At 41.8% G+C, this 19,492-nt stretch overlaps 1 protein-coding gene across 1 annotated transcript in view; it reads left to right on the top strand.

Annotated features, from left to right (window-relative positions):
• The window catches only part of egfl6 (EGF-like-domain, multiple 6), an 81,727-nt gene extending 66,161 nt beyond the window's left edge, over window positions 1–15,566 (top strand). The window contains exons 10-13 of the mRNA XM_078232426.1: window positions 2,364–2,444; window positions 5,690–5,785; window positions 7,704–7,972; window positions 13,999–15,566. Coding sequence (XP_078088552.1) covers window positions 2,364–2,444; window positions 5,690–5,785; window positions 7,704–7,972; window positions 13,999–14,109 — 557 coding nt within the window. The 3' untranslated portion in view covers window positions 14,110–15,566. The remainder of the gene's footprint in view (window positions 1–2,363; window positions 2,445–5,689; window positions 5,786–7,703; window positions 7,973–13,998) is intronic.
• The last annotated feature ends 3,926 nt before the right edge of the window (window positions 15,567–19,492 follow it).

The following is a 19,492-nucleotide window of genomic DNA, read 5'->3' as shown; positions in this document are numbered from 1 at the left end:
AAGTACTGTGATTAAGCATGCAGGCATCTGAGGTTACAAAATCAAGACTAAATCATTTTTAAATCTTTCTTTTTACAAACTTTACATTTTCACCATGCACTTGTGTTGAATGAGCGACAGGTAACTATGCATGAATAAATGCAATGAGAGTTGCGATTGCTACCCCTGCTTGTTGTGGGAGATCTCCATGCGCCAGCAATGGCCAGAGATGGTGGCAGCATTTTTACCTGTCCCCAGCAATATAAGGATTTTCACTGGGAACATCTGTCCAGGTCATTCTCAGCACTCCTGGAAAGAGCAGCAGCAGCACATTTACTCAACAGTACCTCTGCCAAGGTGAGGGTTGTGATTGGCAGAGGCAACATGTAGGAATTTGTCTCAGTAATTAGGATAAAGAGTGCAGCAGTAAGTCCTGAGAGCAATAATGTAATGTTACTGGATGAATAATCCTGGGCTAATAATTTATGAGTTAAAATGCCACCGTAGCAGTTTCAAAATTTGAATTCAGTTCTTCCTTAAATCTAGAAATAAAAAGCTGGGCATTAGCAAGGATCATCAGCATTGGGAAGGAAGCGAAGTTCATCAGCAAACCATTTAGTCTTGATTTTGTAACCTCAGGTACCTGTTGTCCTTACTCTTAACCTTGACACGATGTGACTCAAACCACAGATCAATGTGGTTGGCTCAACTTCCCTCCGAAGTGGCTCAACAAGTCAAACTGTTCCATCAAATAAAGGACCATTGGCTTCTCAAGTCAACAAGGGATGAGCAAAAAATGCCAGCCGTGCTGGTGATGCTCACATCCCTAGGATGAATAAAAAGAGATATACATTATACTGAAAGGGCTTATACATTTGTCCGCATTCTGCAGTGAGTTTCTTGGTGGTGCTAACAGTTAGTTCCTACATTGAAGGAGGATCTGGTCAGTAGGATGTCGAATAAAATTACTTCAATTTAATGGTTTACGATCAGTTCTGAAATAACTGTACCATTGTTGTGTAGAGCTAATCACCATGCGGTGTATCATTAAGGTTCATGACATTATAGTGCAAAACAAATGACCCTGTGAAGAGGCAGAGTATCTCTTTCTTCCCAGTGCTCAATTCCCCCAGTTTCCCTCAGTTTTCTCATGGGACACATTGACTGGGGTGGAGATCCACAGATGCTGCTGCCCCCCCAGTACTATAGTCAGAAGGCATTTGTTTTGTCTCCTCCCTGAACAGTAAAACTTGGCAGACAAGTCAAGTGTGGCCAGATGTGACCAGTCATATATAAGCCAAATTGATGTAATTTTCTAAAGTTGGGTAGTGATTTACAGACTAACGTGGGCTATCCTACCTATATTAAGGCTGGAGGGAAGAGTGTAAATCTTCCCTTGGCACTTTGGTCTTCAGGCTTCTTTCTCTTTCTCTCTCATCGCTTGCTTTCTCATTTCTGACTCTTCTCCACCACATGGGCTCAATCAGGGGAGGTCTCTTTTATCCTGGCTCTTATCCATTTAAACCCTTCCAGTGGCAAATCATGTGCATCCCCATGGTGGTCATGCCCTGAACATAACTTTCTCGACCAATTATTAACACTCCATGTTAACTGTATTAGCCTGAACATGATCTCACACGATTCTCCATATTCACCATGTTCAACTTTCTCTTCTCTCGAGCTGTGGTCTCTTAACTCAGAGAGTGTCTAGCACATCTGCTCTTTTAACTTGACGCAAGCAATTTGAAGTTTCAACAAGGATTTAACATTTTAACTACAGCAAATGTTTTAAATCTGGCATAATTTTCCATGATCCTTATGTATCTTGGTCTATTTTCCTGCACTTTATGCTAGGAAAGAGGTCTTAATATAACTCAGGCTTAAGAACTTTACTCCACGTAGAAGGCTTCCGGTCCCTAAATAACATAAGTGAAACAATTGGGCCTCTTTAAACAGTTTAACAGCTTCATGGTCACTTTTTACTGATTCCAGCCTATTATATCCAGATTTTTAAAAGCTTAAATTCAATTTCTTAAAGTGCCTTTGGAAATTTGAATTTGTGCCCTCTGAATTATTAGTCTGAGCTTCCCGATTACAAGTCTAGTAACATAATTGCAACACCAACAAACCTAATTTAGTTCACTGCTCGGAGGTGCTAATATTCTCCTTTGATTGTACCTCCCTGTGGAAAGGACCTGCCATTGACTCAGTATTGTCCTCTGATTGAGCTGAACAAGTGGGCGATTGCCAGGGTAAGCCAAGACCCACCACACAGAATTGTACAATAACTACTAATAATTTAGTAAGAATTCACTTAAGGTTATGCACATTGAAATATTTCACCAATTCTTACAGGATATTACTTTTATTCCCAATTGTTTCAGTTTCCAGACGCAATGAAGCTGCAGTATTTAGTCCAGTTCTGGGTCAGAAAGAAATCGCGGTACAAGAACCGCTTAATGAAGGTAAGGTGGTCATTTGCTTCTGTTTTTGAAATTCTGAAAGCAGACACTGTCAGTACTGTAGCTTCCTGTCACCACAGGTCTTACTGGTTCTAGAGGGATACTTGCCAGAACTTCTCAACTGCGGTAAGGGTGCAAGATGGGCAATATCAGTCCAGCTGCCCATTACAGGGCCTGCTCAATATTCCTTTCCATCATAACATCACCCTCCCCATTAAAATTGAAAGCATCGCCCATTGGAGGATTCAATTTTAGATTGTGAGAGGGTGACCAATGCAGTGCACAGGATAAGAGACCTGGGTTTCATATAAATGGTGCCAGCAGATTGAGCTTCCCATCGAGTTTTTTTTTACTCCATCCTTAACATTGTAAAGCCAATGCTCAGAATGGACCAGGCAAACACAAATCCATTCCCTGCTTGCTCCAAAATCAAATTCAAATTCCAATTGAATCCAATTCATGGTCCCCACAAAAGAGACAAACAAGATCCAAGCTGACAAGAGAAGGCATTGCACCCCATCTTGGGCTTGATCTGACACTTGGGGCAGATATCACCCATCTTGCATGGAATAGTAGTGGGTGGGCGGTGGAAAATCCCACCATTGATTTTAGCCAAAGGCCCCTAAATGTTTGTTGAATTCAGAATGGTGCCACCCAAACTGGCTGCAAGGTCAGTCTGGAGAGGGAAGGGGAGTGGGGAAAGTAAGTGACAATCACAGTGGGTAAGGCCCGGGATGGCAGTAGGCCAGATTATTTATTTGGGCCTGAGAAGAATAATTAAAACTAAACTTCTTGGAACTTCTTTTTATAACAATGCAAGTGAAACAGCGACAAGTGCTCCAATTATTTATTTCCTAAAACAACAGAGCGCTGTGTACATCATAGAACTCCAATTTGCATATTAAAGGAGCCTAGAACAGGTGGGAATTTTAGGGTTATGTGCGGTAAGTTGACCCACCCTATTTTGAGGCCGTTACCACTCTGCTAACACCAATTTGCCAAGTTAAAAAATGAACCTTAGTGTTTTCATGGCAAGAAAATGTTTGCAATCAGATATGAGGTTTACCAAATAATCAGTACAGTTACATGTGTTGTATTGAAATGCAATGGCACATCAATGCAATATAATGTGTGATTAAAAGAAAAGGCATGGCTACTCAAAATCAATTCCTTTCCCACATAAAAACATTTGTCACTCTTTTCCATAAAGCTGGTACTCCTTTGAGATGCATAACTCTGCAATTTTTATATAAGTCAACATTTCCAGATGTGCCTCCAGAAATGATGAGAACACAGTTACCCAAAATTAGCTTTATTTAGTAGTCTATTGATCCAACTCGCTGGGGTACAAACATGTTGCTCAAGAGTGACAAAGGTTGAGAAGGGACCTGATCGAGGTGTATCCGATTTTGAGAAGCATAGATAGGGTGAATTAGAAGACACTTTTTCTATTATTAGCGAGGTCAATAACCAGGGGGCATAGATTTAAGGTTAAAGGTAGAGGTTAAGATGGGAGTTGAGGAGAAACGTTTTTACCCAGAGGGTGATGGAAGTCTGAAACTCAATGCCTGAAAGAGTGGTTGAGTCAAAACTCTCATAATATTTACAAAGTATTTAGATATTCACTTGCACTGCATAACCTCCAGGGCTTTGGGCCAAGTGCTGGAAAGTGGGACTAATATAGTCAAATCTTTATTAACCGGTATGAACATGATGGGCCAAAAGGCCTCCTTCTGTGCTGTAAATGTTTATGAATCTAAGTGACAGAAAGTTCATCTCTGCCTATGAAATCCTAGCCTTTACTAAATTATCTGGGCGAAGGGGCAACCATGTTCCTCCACAAGGAGGAAGAGGCAATTCCAAACTAACTTTATTTTCCAGAACGTATGGTTACTGGACTAGTAGTCCAGAGACCCAGGCTAATCATAGGATCCCTACAATGTAGAAGGAGGCCATTTGGCCCATCGAGTCTGTGCCGACTCTCTGAGAGAGCATCTTACCTAGGCCCACCCCTGCCCTATACCCATAACCCTTCATATTTATCCCACTAATCTCCCTAAACTACACATCTTTGGACACTAAGGGGGCAATTTATCATGGCCAATCAATCTAACCTGCACATCTTGGACTGTGGGAGGAAACTGGAGCACCCAGAGGAAACCCACGCAGACACGGGGAGAATGTGCAAACTCCACACAGTCATTCACCCAAGGCCAGAATTGAACCCGGGTCCCTGGCACTGTGAGGTAGCAGTGCTAACCATTATGTCACCATGCCGTCCTAATGCTGTGGGGACATGGGTTCAAATCCCACCACAGCAGCTGGTGGTATTTAAATTCAATTAATAAATCCAGAATATAAAGCTAATCTCAGTAATGGTGACCATGACAACTATCATCGATTGCTGTAAAAACCCATCTGGCTCATTAATGTCCCTTAGAGAGGGAAATCTGCTATCATTATCTGGTCTGGTTTACATGTGGTTCCAGACCCACAGCAACATGGTTGACTCTTAACCACCCTCAGTTCAACGACAGTTTGGGGTAGGCAATAAATGCTGGCTTTACCGGAGACGCCCATATCTCATGAAAGAATAAAGAAGGTCAAGGTTCTTATGGTGCAAAGCACCACCAAAATTTAATACAGAAAATGAGGTAAAATAAGAAATAGCAATTAGGAGGTACAAGACTTGAGGGTGCAATTCGGGCAATGGCAAATTGGCTGCATTATACACACTGCACAATTTTCCTTTACATTCCAAAGTTCATCTTGAATTTTACAAATTCTTTAAGATTGTATGAGTAAAGAAACTGAGTCTTGGCTAAGAACATATATTAGAGGAGGAGGTTCCGTGACAAACATTCATTCTACACAGTGGGAGATATGGGAGAGCCAATTGGTTGGGGTATTTGGGGCTCAGGGGAAAAGCAACAGGAAAGTTCAGAGGAGCACTGACCTCAAAAAATTGACACAATAGAGAAACAGTGGAAAGATTACCTGAGCCTGTACTGCTAATGGGCATCTCTCTGCAGTGATAATTGGACCAACCTTTCAGCAGGTTGACTGCACTATTTGAAGAATGAAAACGTGTGGCACAGGAGCCAAAACTAGTAGGGGAATTTTAAAATGTGAACATGTAAAGAAGTCATTTCAGCAACTGTTATCAAAAAGTCCTATTGGAAAGGACTTTTAGTTAAAAATGTCAGTTGATACTGGTTAAAAAATAAAGTCTCTATACTTCATTTTAGATTTTTCTGTGGACTGCAGTTTTAATCAAGGAGTTTGTGAATGGATACAGGACACAGAGGATGATTTTGACTGGAAAGTTACTGATCAGCATATTGGTAATTATTTTTCATATTGGTAATTATTTTTCATTTAAGGTAGATCTTAGTGGAAAGAAATATATTTTTAAGGAAGAACTCCATTTTTCAACATGTTTAAAGTTTAAAGTTTTAAAGTTAAAGTTTATTTATTAGTGTTAGAAGTAGGCTTACGTTAACACTGCAATGAAGTTAACTGTGAAAATCCCCCAGTCGCCACGCTCCGGCGCCTGTTCAGGTACACTGAGGGAGAATTTAGCACGGCCAGTGCACCTAACCAGCACATCTTTCGGACTGTGGGAGGAAACCCACACAGACACGGGAAGAATGTGCAGACTCCACACAGACAGTGACCCAAACCAGGAATCGAACCCGGGTCCCTGGTGCTGTGAGGCAGCAGTGCTAACCACTGTGCCACTGTGCCACCCCATGTAGCCAGTTTTTCATGTTTTTTAATCATTGTGTCATTGACATAAATCTAGAAATTAAGGCAGTTATTTTATCATTAATTATACTTCCATTAATTACTATTTACCCCAGAGAAACAGTTAAGTTAATACCAGTTGTAGGAGGGAAATAAACCGAGTCGAGCCTTGGAGACCATGTCGAACTTCAAGGAAAGCTTTTATTCCACATGCATGAGGGAGAGCTGAACTCGGGCCTGAAACCTCAGGTTGCCTGCAAGTCCTCTCTGCCCCTGGTAGATTTGTACAGGTTAATATACTTTGAGTCACGAAGGTTTACATTAGCATATTAATTCCTTGAGTTGGATACAAAATGGCTCTTTTAATCTCATTATGCTGACTGCATTGTTCAGTACAACTTTGTTAATCAGTTTCTTGGGCAGTTCCGTTTACCCGCTTATAATGTCAAAGCGTTGTACTTGCCCAACCGATTTGCACTGATGAGTTGATCGTTCTCCCCCTCTGCTAGATGATCGTGGTTTATGGAAGACTATACCCTCCCTAGACTATATGGAGCCTGGCTGTCTTAATGCCAGTTCTTCCATTGTGGTGATAATTCGAGTAATCTCCTGCACATCAGAAATTGATAGCATGCTTTAATTGGTATCTATTGGCAGAGCAGGCCTCTAGCTGTCTGCATTTACCCTTTCCTTCCCTCTGGTGAGGCCCGGCCCTCTGGGCTTGCTCTATGTAGCCCTGCATGTATTATACTGAAATTAAATAACATATAAACGGACATATAAATTAAAATATAAAAGACACGATCCCCGATATTGCCCTACAATATCAATGATGATACCTTGGTTGCTATATCTTAAAGTTACTGCTAAGATTTAAAGAATTAAAAATAAAACACAGGAGGAAGATGAAGAGGAACTTCTTTGTACATTGTTTTGATTCAAAAGGTATGTAAGTGATGGAAGGCTATTTTATTTTCCCCCTCCCACACCCCTGTCTTTCCTTCTTCCAAAAGAGAGTGTGTATATGTGTGTGCGCATGCGTGTGTGGAAGAGTGGTGTGCATGAGTTAGTGTGATGTATTTGTGTGTGTGATAGAGCAATGTGTTAGTCTGATAGAGTGGTGTATGTGTGTGTGTGTCATAGAGTGTTGTGTTGTATGAGTAAGTGGTACAGTAGTGTATGTGTGTGATAGAGTGGTGTGCTGTGTTTGTGTGTTAGAGTGGTTATTTGTGAGTGCGATAGAATGGTGTGTTAGTGTGAGAGTGGTGGCTATATGTGTGATATAGTGGTGCACGTGTTTGCGTATGATACAGTGCTGTGTGTGTGTGCGCGCGTGTGTTGAATTATTTCATGTTCATCCCTGTTGTGTTCAACTTTGAGGCCGTCGGAATTATGAGCTACAGCCTTCAATTAGATTTCCATAAAGAAGGACTCAAGTATAGATGGATGTTTAGAAAACAGCTACTACCCTTGATTGACTCCCTTCATTAACCAATATAATTTTCTATTCACAAGGCATTGGACACTACATGGCAGTCCCAGCATCTATTGGTGTTAAGAACGAGGTCGGTCACTTGACACTTCTCAGTGGTGATTTGACTCCGAACAAGGATTTCTGCTTGACATTTAAGTATCAGCTTGTAGGAGAGAGGGTCGGAAAACTACGGATACTTTCCAATATTGGAGATCCTGCAGTCTGGGAGATGAATAGAGATAAAGACGAAAGCTGGAAGATTGGAAGTATCACAATAGCAGCTTTAAGCAACTCTGAAACACAGAGAAACGTAAGTCAGTGAGCGACTTCTAACAAGACTAGTTTGAGTTGATGATTAATAGGAGTAATGAGGAAAGGGATAGGAGTCCAGTTGTTTTGGTAAATATAAATTAAATACACTGTACAAAATGCCTCCGGCTAGTTAGAACCTGTCATCACAACGATAAAGGACCTGGGAAATTGTTGGGATTAAATTAAACTTATATGCAACCAAGATAAATCATTTTAAAATTTGAGATCTAACTGTCCATTACTGGTTTCACAGCACACACATTCTGTAAAAGTGTGGCACCCCTCAGGCATCATCAGGACCCCTTCAGGCTTCCTTAGAAACAAAAGGTATTTGTTATTAAAAAGAAATCCGGGAATTGCAGCCTATGGCTGCCTTGGGTCAAAGCCCCAGTTTTTACATGCTTACTACATGGCTGCTCAATGATTCTGCGTGAGCGAGGACTCCAATCTCTGGGATGATTACATGCTTGCAGTTTCCATTGGTTTCTCAAGCTAGGTGACCTTTTACTTCTGCGCTGTCTTAAAGAGACGGACCCCACAATCACTACATATTCCAATTTGCCACATGCTATGGTGTATTTTACATAGTTGGGAGTTTTGGGTTGAGAGTCTCCAGTGGTTTACTTAACACACCATATTTTGGAAATAAAATTAAAATGCAAGTCCTTTCTTGCATTTTTGAAATGAATTGAAAAGACCAGGTAATGATCACAAGGACACAAGTTATAAATCATGGCTTCCTCCCAACGCACAAAATCTGTGGGGAAATGAGTGGTTTTAGCGAATCCACATGGTCAAACACATGCAGGAAAAAATGAGAAATGCCTGTTTTCCCTGTAATTAATAACTGCTAACAAGATCATGGGAGCTGTTTTGAGACACGAATTTCTGAGATTACCATATTGGTGTGTCAGAAATTATGGAGAGAACAGGTATTCTCTAATCAAAGATTGGGGCTGGAATTTCCTGACCATTCACGCCAGCGGGATCTTCCCATCTTGCTGTGGTGAATGGAGATTTGGCTCGCCACCAGATTCTCCAACTTCGCTGCAGCAGGAGCCTGGTGTGAACAGGCAGTAAGAATCGCGCCATAGATTTTAAAAACTCAAGTATTGGCCAAAAATGTGGTTATTTCTACCTGAAGGAAGATTGACATGGTGATTGGAGACCGCACAAGTCACCAGACATTAGTAGGGTGACAAATTATGAAATGTAATTTGCCTTGTGACAATGAGCCCTTTGGATGAAAACAAGTGAGGTAAGTGGAGGTTAATAATGCTGAGCGGAGCGTTCAGATGAAGCAGACCAGAACCCCCAGAGGGATTCATGGAGAAAGCAAATCCATCAAACTGTCATATTTGATACCAAGAGTGACAGGCATTTAGATCACAGATATTGCTCCTCAATGATGGCATTTTTTAAAGGGGCACTATCTTTGTGGAACAGTTTGTGTCGAATGTGTTTTCCTGCGCATAGAGCTGTTGTAAAACTGCTCCGCCTTTACTTTCACCAGGAGATAATGTGATCGAGGGGAAAGGGTGGAGCCTGGGGCAAGGAAGGTGCCCCACAGAAGGAAGGCCTGATAAAGCTGCCCCCCCCCCTCCCCATCTAAAATTAAATCTTTCAACATGACTTGCTGAGCCCCTTCATGTCTTCATTTCAGCTCCTGGCAAGTTGTAGTTTTCCCATTCAGGCACCCATCTAATATCACAGTCCTCAGGACCCAATCTGCATACTAAAAAAAAACCCATCTTCCTTTCTGCAGCTTTCCTGCTCATCTGCTGAGTGGAGTCGGTCAAAATTGGGAAACGGCAGCATCATATTGAATGCCCCCTAACCGGTTTCTGCAAGGCAGCAAGAGTTTAAATCAGGGCCATTGAATTATTCTGTGCAGAAGGTGACCACTTGGCCCATCGTGCCTATGACAGCTCTTCAAAAGGGCTATCCAATTTGTGCCACCCTCTTGCTCGATCTTCACTGGCCTGCAAGTTTGAAAAGGGCTGTTTCTGTGTCAGTGATAGATATATTTTTAATCATGCCACCATTTCCAAAGGTTTGTCTATTTAAAAGTCAACTTCTGTCACGGCCAAGGGAGGAATTGAGGTAAGTTTTAGGATCAGTCTGTAATGACTTTAATCAGGCAATTGATGTTGGCCTGATAGAATATGAACTCCCTGATTAAGGGCCAAGTTGATGGGCTAATCAGGGAGCCTCTTTGCTTTGTACTTAACCAGGAGTGTCAGTTCCTCTGGGACTCCTAATGTAGACTGCTAACTGAAAGCACTCTGTATGCTGTTGTCAGACTTGTAAATAAAGGGATTTTGGTGAAGGGACTTCTGCCTCTGAGGACTTATTACACAGTCATTTCCCCTGATGGAAGGAACAGAGTAGAATAATGAACTGATGATCAGTTCGAGCCTTTACATTATCAGGGTTTAAAGTTTAACAAACATTAGAGTTTGTTCATTGTGCAATGAGATAGTTAATTCCTGTCTCAACTCTTAAACTATGATCTGTTCATTTCCACATCCTGAGATATATGAAAATGTTGAGAGTGTAGATTTAAATTTACACTTTCATGCCCATGGTATGAACTGAAACAGCCCAAAAGTCCCACAATCAATTTCAAACAAACCTCCAGATGTTTATGATCACCTCTTTATTCTCTTTTTTTATTCTGTGATGAGATTTGAACCCATGTCCCCAGAGTATTAGCTTCAGTCTCTGGACTACTCATCCTGTGATATTACCCTTATGCCACCATCTCCCACTTAGAAAGTGAAACAAAGGCAATGGATGAGCAGCTGCATTTGAAATTTTCTACAGCAGTAATAATTTATTTTTTGTTTGTATGTATTGGACCAGACAAAGTATATATTTGTACAGTAACACATTATGGTGGGTTTGGGTTGGTTAAGAAAAGGGAACAGAATCATGCCTCTAACTTTGATTTATTATTATCACATGTATTAGTATACAGTGAAAAGTATTGTTTCTTGCACGCGATACAGACAAAGCATACCATTCATAGAGAAGGAAAGGAGAGGGTGCAGAATGTAGTGTTACAGTCATAGCTAGGATGTAGAGAAAGGTCAACTTAGTGCGAGGTAGGTCCATTCAAAAGTCTGATGGCAGCAGGGAAGAAGCTGTTCTTGAGTCGGTTGGTACATGACCTCAGACTTTTGTATCTTTTTCCCGACGGAAGAAGGTGGCAGAGATTAGGTCCAGAATGTGTGAGGTCCTTAATTATGCTGGCTGCTTTTGCAAGGCAGCTGGAAATGTAGACGGTGTTAATGGATGGGAGGCTGGTTTGCGTGATGGACTGGGCTATGTTCACAACCCTTTTGTAGTTTCTTGCGGTCACTTTTCCAATTCCAACACCATATAATCCTATTTACAACTGGAATGCAAAAGTGCTTCATTCTTAAATGTAACCTCATATTTAGTCAGCACCTTTGGTCTCAACATTTAAAAGGAAGTGAGGTGGAAATGGAAAGGTCGAATCAGCTGAAAAGACTGCCAGGCCAGGGATGCAGAGGTCTCCCAATGGCAGAACATAATTTATACATTGTAGGGCCAAGTTCCATCCAGCAGCTAAGAAAACCTTGCCAACATGCTGGACCACCAGTTGAAAGAGAATGGAACCAAGAATCCTATGGGAATGGCTCATGTCACCAGGAAGGGAGCATAAGCTCGCTGATGAACAGGAGGGCTGATCGGGTGGGGAGACAAGGCTGGTTATCCAGACTTGGAGAGACTGAAGGCTTCCAGGGGAAGACACTCCTGCTCCTCCTTGGACCATAAGGACTGGTAAAAGAGCCACTTACTCCAGAGGAGCCTGCAGCTCGAGGATTTTCACAGTAACTTCATTGAAGTATTAATGTAAGTCTACTTGAGACTAACAAATAAACTTTTTTAAAGCTGCCTGGAATTCCATTGCTTGAGTCCTGCTCTTCATTTACTATTAAATTTAAGTGCATTTTGGCTAAGATCAAATGTAATATCTGTTCTAATCTCAGCCTTTTGGCTAAGATCAAGCATCAGTCGGATCAAGCCCCAGACGGGGTGCAATCATGTCAGCTTGGAACTTGTTTGTCTCTTTTGTGGGGACCTTGAATTGGATTCAATAGGATTTTGAACTTGGTTTTTGGAACAAGGAATGGATTTGGTTTGCCCGGTCCATTCTGAGCATTGGCTTTGTAACTTAAAGGATGGAGTAAAAAAATTAAAAAACATTAAGTTATAGCGCTGATGTTGTTCCCAGGCTGTGACTTTGGTATGTTAATTAGGCTGCTCCCTGCCTTTCATGGGAGTCTTGTCGATGGCCTGATTTCAGTTAAAGGGGGGGGGCAATGGGGTCAGTTTGAGGTTATGTTGCTTGCTCTGTAAATGTTAGCTCCTTGTCCTTCTCCCACCCTGTGTGGCAGGCAGGGGGAGTATTGAAAATGAATGTTATAGATTGCACAGAAGCACAGAGTGTTGAGCCACTGAGGCTCTGAGTTGCAGAATAGTAAATGGTATGTTCACTCCTACAATTTTCGCTTGCTCATTCTAGATCTTAGTTATAGAATCATAGAATCATAGAAACCCTACAGTACAGAAAGAGGCCATTCGACCCATCGAGTCTACACCAACCACAATCCCACCCAGGCCCTACCCCCATATCCCTACATATTTTACCCACTAATCCCTCTAACCTATGCATTTCAGGACACGAAGGGGCAATTTTAGCATGGCCAATCAACCTCACCCGCACATCTTTGGACTTTTATGTCATCACTGAGCCTAGCATTTTGCTCGTGGATGCAAAAGCCTTGCCATAAAGCAAAAGCGGAATTATATTTTTCATTCTTGGGACATTTGAATCCCTGTTAAGACTAGTTTTAGTTGCCCTGGGAAGGTGGTAGTGGTGGGTCCCATTTGTGAACTGCTGCAATCTTTGTTTGTAATAGTTCAATACAGCTAAATGGCTTACTATGTCACATCTAGAGGATGTTAATGAAACAGTTGCACTTTTATGACAGATTCGTGGTCTCTATAGATTTTTTCCAATTTTAAAACTAAATTCAAATTCTGAACTGCACTAGGTGCTGGCCTCAAGTCTGATGTGACATACCCTAAACATTGTCATTGTCAAGTTATGTTTCCTGAATGCAAGTTTATACTTATTCATTCGTGGGACATGGGCATCACTGACTAGCCAGCATTTATTGTCCATCCCTAGTTGCCAGAGCACAGTTGAGAGTCAACCACATTACTGTGGATCTAAAGTCACATAGACATAGACATAGAAACCCTACAGTGCAGAAGGAGGCCATTCGGCCCATCGAGTCTGCACCGACCACAATCCCACCCAGGCCCTACATGTAGGCCAGACCAGGTAGGATGGCAGATTTCCTTCCCCCAGGGACATTCGTGTACCAGATGGCTTTTCCAACAATCGACAATGGTTTCATGGTCATCAGTAGACTATTTAATTCCAGATATTTTTTATTGAATTCAAATTCCACTATTTGCTGTGGCGGGATTTGAACCTGTGTCCCAGAACATTAGCTGAGCTTCTTGGTTAATAGTCTAGCGATAATACCACTAGGCCATCGCCTCCCCTGTAGTTGCTAGATTACCTTTGTAGCGCAGTGACACTGCACGCTGAGGTACCTGAAACTAGATACCAAGGAAGCACTGGATTGGCAAGGTCAAGAGTCACTCATCATAGGAAAGAATACAGTTGACTGAAACAGCTAGGCTAGTCCAGAACTGACAACAATAGAGTGAATTTTATCAGCCCATTGGTCCATTGGTGCTACTGAATTGACACAGAAGAATTTAGTATGAAAAATAGCAGCGACAGAACTGCTGTTATGTGTACTGCTGTTAGTTGTTAGCATGAGCTATTGGTGATCAGGCATAGACATCCCAAAACAAAGAGATCAAACAAATAGCATTAAGGGGAAATAATTTGCTATTACCATTTATGACTTACTTATTTGAATTTCTGCTGTTGCTTTTTAAATTATTTTCTAGATCGTATTTGAAGCAGTGCGAGGAAAGGGCAGACTTGGAGAGATTGGATTGGACAATGTTATTCTGACCCCTGGACCTTGCCAAGAAGAGACCTCAGAGAATGATAACTGAAAGACATGTATGACATTTAAAACTTCTGAATTCTTTGGTCTGCAAACACGTGTGAGCACTAAAACTTACTTCTGACAAGGCTGCTCTCTGGCATGTAAAATGTGACATTTTTACCCGGTGAAGTACTCTTATTCCAGTGCCTACATTTTTTTTGGCATTGCAGGATTCTTTCATTCATGGTTTTGATATTAACTATTAACTGAGGTGTTGTGTACGTCAGACAGACAGTCGCCTAATCATCTTTAAACTAACTACTCACTTGCCTCTTCTCTTACTTGGCCTCTTAAAGATCCAGTTTGCCAATTGGATTTTTACTGTTCTAGGCCATTAACAACAGTATTTTGCCCAATGCTATATTGTATGCTAACCAAGTAATATGATTAAGCACAAGGCTTTTGTAAATGTAAATGTATTAAAAAGTAATCTATGATATTTGAAAAATAACAATGGCCAGGATTTTCCGGTCCAAACAAGACAGATCGGGCCAGAATATTTGGAGAGCAGCAAAGGTCCGGCGACTTTGGGCAGGATTTTCCAGTCCTGCTGTCAAAGGCAGTTTTTAAACTTGACGCAGCCTATACCATCAGGGTTTGAAACAATTTACTTTCATTTATAATGAAACAATGGTTTCTAGATTGTTCCCCATGCTACTGAGAGAAAAGGGGATGAGGAGGGTGCTGGTGGGCAGGGTTTGGCAAAGACCTTATGACAGATCTGCACCATGCACCCCCCCCCCCCCTTGAATTTGCTCGAGGGTTTCCACACATGGGAGGACTCTGGCCAGCATATACAATAGGTGCAGGCACAGCATATCTATTTAGAGAGGACACTGCAGGCCATCTAGCCTCAACCTTATTTTCTAATGACCAAAGGATGCCCATTTCCACAGACAGCCCAAGAAGTTGGCAATGCGTTTGTGCCCGAGACCCGTTGAGTCAGGCAACCTTTGGCAAGATAGTGAAGATGACCAAAAAGTAGGATTCAGTTTTTGTTGCAGGTACCCATAAAATCCTTGGGATCAGAGCCTTCTGTCTATTGCTCTCCAACAGCAGGCAGTACAGTCCTCAAGACTGGAACATGGTGGCCTGGATGTTCAAAGAAATTTCAGGGCCAAGAGTTCTCATGGTGGGAAATACAAGGGGTGGGATTTTCTAGCCATGCTCACCCCAAAACTGGAAAAACCTGCCTGAGGTCAACAGGCCTTTGCATGGTCCACCCCTTCCCCCCCATCCCGATTCCCATGGCCGGCAGGATGGGAAAATTCCTTCCAAGAATTTCAGAAACTCGGTGTGAATAGGCCACTTTAATATGATGGCTAAATCACTACCTGTGCCTCTTTAACTCCAGTGTTCTACACCAGTGATGAATTTTGATACCGATATTTTGTATTATTTCTTGTGTATTTGTACAACATTTTGAAATAAAATTTCTCTTTATAGATAAGTGTCTATTTCTGGAACTGACTTCTGTGATTTTTATTTAAATTACGCTCCAGTGAAAAGCTTCAATTTTCTGAGGGTATAGGAGGAAGGGTAAGCGACAGGCTGGCATCTCATACCCACTTGAGTTGGATAGGTTACAGTCAACATGTTGGGCAGGATTTTACGACCTGGTTTGTCCCAAAACCATAAAATCCTGCCCGAGCAAGCAGGAAAAAGTGCAAATAAAATAACAAGCAGTCACAATGTTTTATGGGCTTATAATGCAATGAATTATTAATGACGGATATTTCCAACAATGTGACTACTTTTCTACTCAGAGGTGGAATGTTGCTGTGCTTCCGAGTTTATAATCACTCATATTAAGGTGTTAAAAGCAGCTGTTATTTTGCTGCACCAGGATGGACCTTTGTAAATTGGAAGTGCGTGCTATTATCTGTGTATAATACACAGTTCCTACTTGGAACCTGCCATGCACAGTTTCCCACTGGGTGCTGTGCACAGTCCTCTCATTGCTGTGTTAATGAGTGGAATAATTCATATTGTTTAACCTTTCAGACCCAATGTTCATTGTCCACCCAGTGAGATAATGCTGCCTTCAGGTGGACGCCTCCTTCAGGTGCACACTGCCTGATCTGCAAGTATCAGTGCCAGTGTTTTGAGCAAAGGGCCATTGCAATTGGTTCCTATACCATCCACTGGCAGGAGGTGACCGGACCTGTGCAATTTTTTCTTTTGCTTGATAGTACAGAACCTGAACTTTTGCTTAAAAAAACACAAACAGTCAAAGTTTTTCCTCTTGCACTCATCAGGATAAATGCAAGAATACCAAATATCAAAGGGGACAACAATTTTTACTGCATGAGGAGACGTTGCTGATTTGTTGGCATGTGGATTCTGGGCAAGGTGTTGCCATGGAGATGTAATTCTGTCCTTGTGATCCTTATGCTCATATTCTTAACTGATTCATGTGCAGTAATGGTACTACAGAAAAAACCAAGCCCTACCTTTTCCATTATCCATAGTAGCTCTTATTTTTGGTGGCGGGTTACAAATCATACCTGGAGTCTGAGTTGCTGTGGCAACTTGCATTTTTACATGCATGTTGTAGTCCGAAGTCTGTGGATAGTGATGGTGGAATCTCGGACATTCATCCATTACACGGCTGTAACCAGGAATCTCTCCTCCTCTCACCGTCTTCCATTGGTGTATGCCAGAAGAATTTGTAGGTTGATAATCGTTTGGCCGTGTGGTAAACGCACCTTCCTTCACTATGGGGTCCTGGAGTGGGACTCGAACCCGCAGCTTCTGATTCAGGAGGCAGGAACACTACCCACTGTGCCACAATACCACCCTCCCTTATCTTCGCTACTCCTTAAATGATAACTTAGACACACAACAGGTTTTGTCATTCAATCCTACTGATATATCATGCTGGAAATCAATTGTACAGATATGATTCCAAGGGAGAGAGTAGGTACAGAGGAGATGTTAGGGGTAAGTTTTTCACTCAGAGGATGGTGGGTGCGTGGAATCGGCTGCCGGTAGTGGTGGTGGAGGCAGATTCAATAGGGTCTTTTAAGAGACTTTTGGATAAGTTCATGGAAGTTAGTAAGATAGAGGGTTATAGGTAAGCCTAGTAGGTAGGGATATGTTCGGTGCAACTTGTGGGTCGAAGGGCCTGTTTGTGCTGTTGCTTTTCTATGTTCTATGTTCTATGAGGTCGATAGCCCTCGCCCACTCCGATTCATGTGGTTGGTGGATCAAATGTTCTTTCTGTACCTCTAATTGCTTCGTCAAAACCTAGGTTCTCAACAGTATGAAGTCTCAACAACATCAGGTTAAAATCCAACAGGTTTATTTGGTAGCACGAGCTTTCGGAGCACTATCCGTTGATGAAGACTTGTTCTGAAACTTCTTACTGTGCCACCCCAGTCCAACGCCGGTATCTCCACATCATAGATTCTCAACAAACCTTGTCTAACTAACACCTGAATAGCTCAGTTCGTTAAATTGCACACATTCAGAGAATGTGGCATGTTCAACCAAACTTTTCATCGAAAGATTGCAAACAAAATCTCTCGCACTTGAGGTCCTTTGCGAATTTAAAATCCAGCTTCTACCTGAAAGTACCTATTGTTAGAACCAGTGAGCAAATGAGAATAAACGCGGGCCAAAACTTTCCAGCCGTTCATGCCGGTGGGGTCTTCTGTTCTTCCCAACAATGCACCCCACGGTGAGGGGTACATTCAATGAGAAATCCTGTTGATGACGGCAGAACCAGATGACCCCACCACTGGCCAATGGCAGGACCTCCCGCCACCATGAAACATGCTGTGGGTTGCTCAGTATATCCCACTCGTGGCTTTTATATGGAGATTAGTCCTTGCCGTGGTGCATTGCACAATAAAGTTAGAAGATCCTGGAATCTTGTGACAAGAAAACTTTGGTTCGGTTTTTTAAGAAAACGAGGCAAAAATATTATTGGAACAAAAATCTGTGGTTCTTACCTGCTGTCTTAAATAACTGGGTGTCTTAATAGACTTATCAACTCTGGCTGGACATACTCCAGGAGATATCATCACATGACCATCTAGACACTTGCCATTGGTTGTCCAACATGTTAATCATCAAGAAACCCATCCCTCCCCAAGGCTTTTCAATATGACATATTCTGAATCTGGTCACCCTCGAGAGATACAATGTTCAGAGATGAATATTGGGAGGATTTATGTGAAGCTGCGAAGAATGGAGGGTGATATTCCACTTAGTGAAGCTGCTACAGGCAGGCCCTTCTTTTGGAGCTTGGCTCAGGCCTAATGCTCCCTTATGGTGCTGCAACTGGAAAGGGGGAGGGGATCATAACGTCAGCTTGTCACTCTATTGAGAGACAAGGACTGTTTGCAGCCCATTAAGCACAAGGACTGATGTGCTTCTGTTCAGATGTGAGAAGAGACCCACTCATTCCAAATAAGCTGCTGAAAATTACCGCATCACACTTCAGGTCAAAATGGAGATGGTGCCCTTCTGATCGTAGCTCAGCCAGTAAAAACCCCAACTTTCCAAGGTGCATCTCTTCTATTATTCCTTGATAGTTGTGCCCAGTACAATTGGACCAGTGTATCATTACACATGGCTCTGCCAAGATAGTTATTTCCAGTTGTTCCTCCTTCAACTTTAAGTTAATGAAGCACTGAATCCAAACAGCGTGGTATTTGAATGTACATCTCAGCTCAATTAAACAGACTACATCCTCTGTAGCATGGTGGTTCCATATGAGAGTTAGCAACATGATGTAATATCCTCGGAATATGACTTATTACTACAAAATCAGGAGGGAAATATCATCAACTACCTTTCCATATGAAGTTACTTCATCTAAACAGTAATTTGGCAGCACGCAAGAAACAGATTGGAAATGTGCTCAAAATGACTGCAATAGCAGAAGCTCTACTGTTGAAACAAAATTGATATTTCCTTGGATTCATACTGCTATCATAATGAACCACTGTTATCTAATGTTGAACTGGTCAATATCTTTTGTTATTAATTTTCAGGCTTAAAATATTACATGTCCTGCTTGATATATTATTTTATCTCCTTGTCAACCATTTATGACTTGATATCTTCTGGTCATTTTTAATTTTATCTAGATATTTTTCTGATCATTTTCTTGTCCAATATTTATACCTTCACGCTTTTCCAGCAGGGATCTCTGGTTACATGATTTCCCTCCCCCACCCAGGCCAGGAATGCTAACAGATCAACTCTAGTTTCCAATGACTGAAATCAGACAGGAATCACACTGGGGGTTTTACTTGATAAGATTATTTTTGTATATATTCTGCTGTTTGGTCTGTGTAAAGACCAAAGGATTACTCAGTCTTTTAGCTGGATCAAACAGAAGTATCCTTGCAGGTTCCATCGAGGAGACAAGCAACAAG

Source organism: Mustelus asterias, chromosome 17, assembly GCF_964213995.1.
Source record: "Mustelus asterias chromosome 17, sMusAst1.hap1.1, whole genome shotgun sequence".
NCBI lineage: Eukaryota > Metazoa > Chordata > Chondrichthyes > Carcharhiniformes > Triakidae > Mustelus > Mustelus asterias.
The sequence above is the reverse complement of the archived record's forward strand: the minus strand, read 5'-3'. Positions and strand labels throughout refer to the sequence as shown.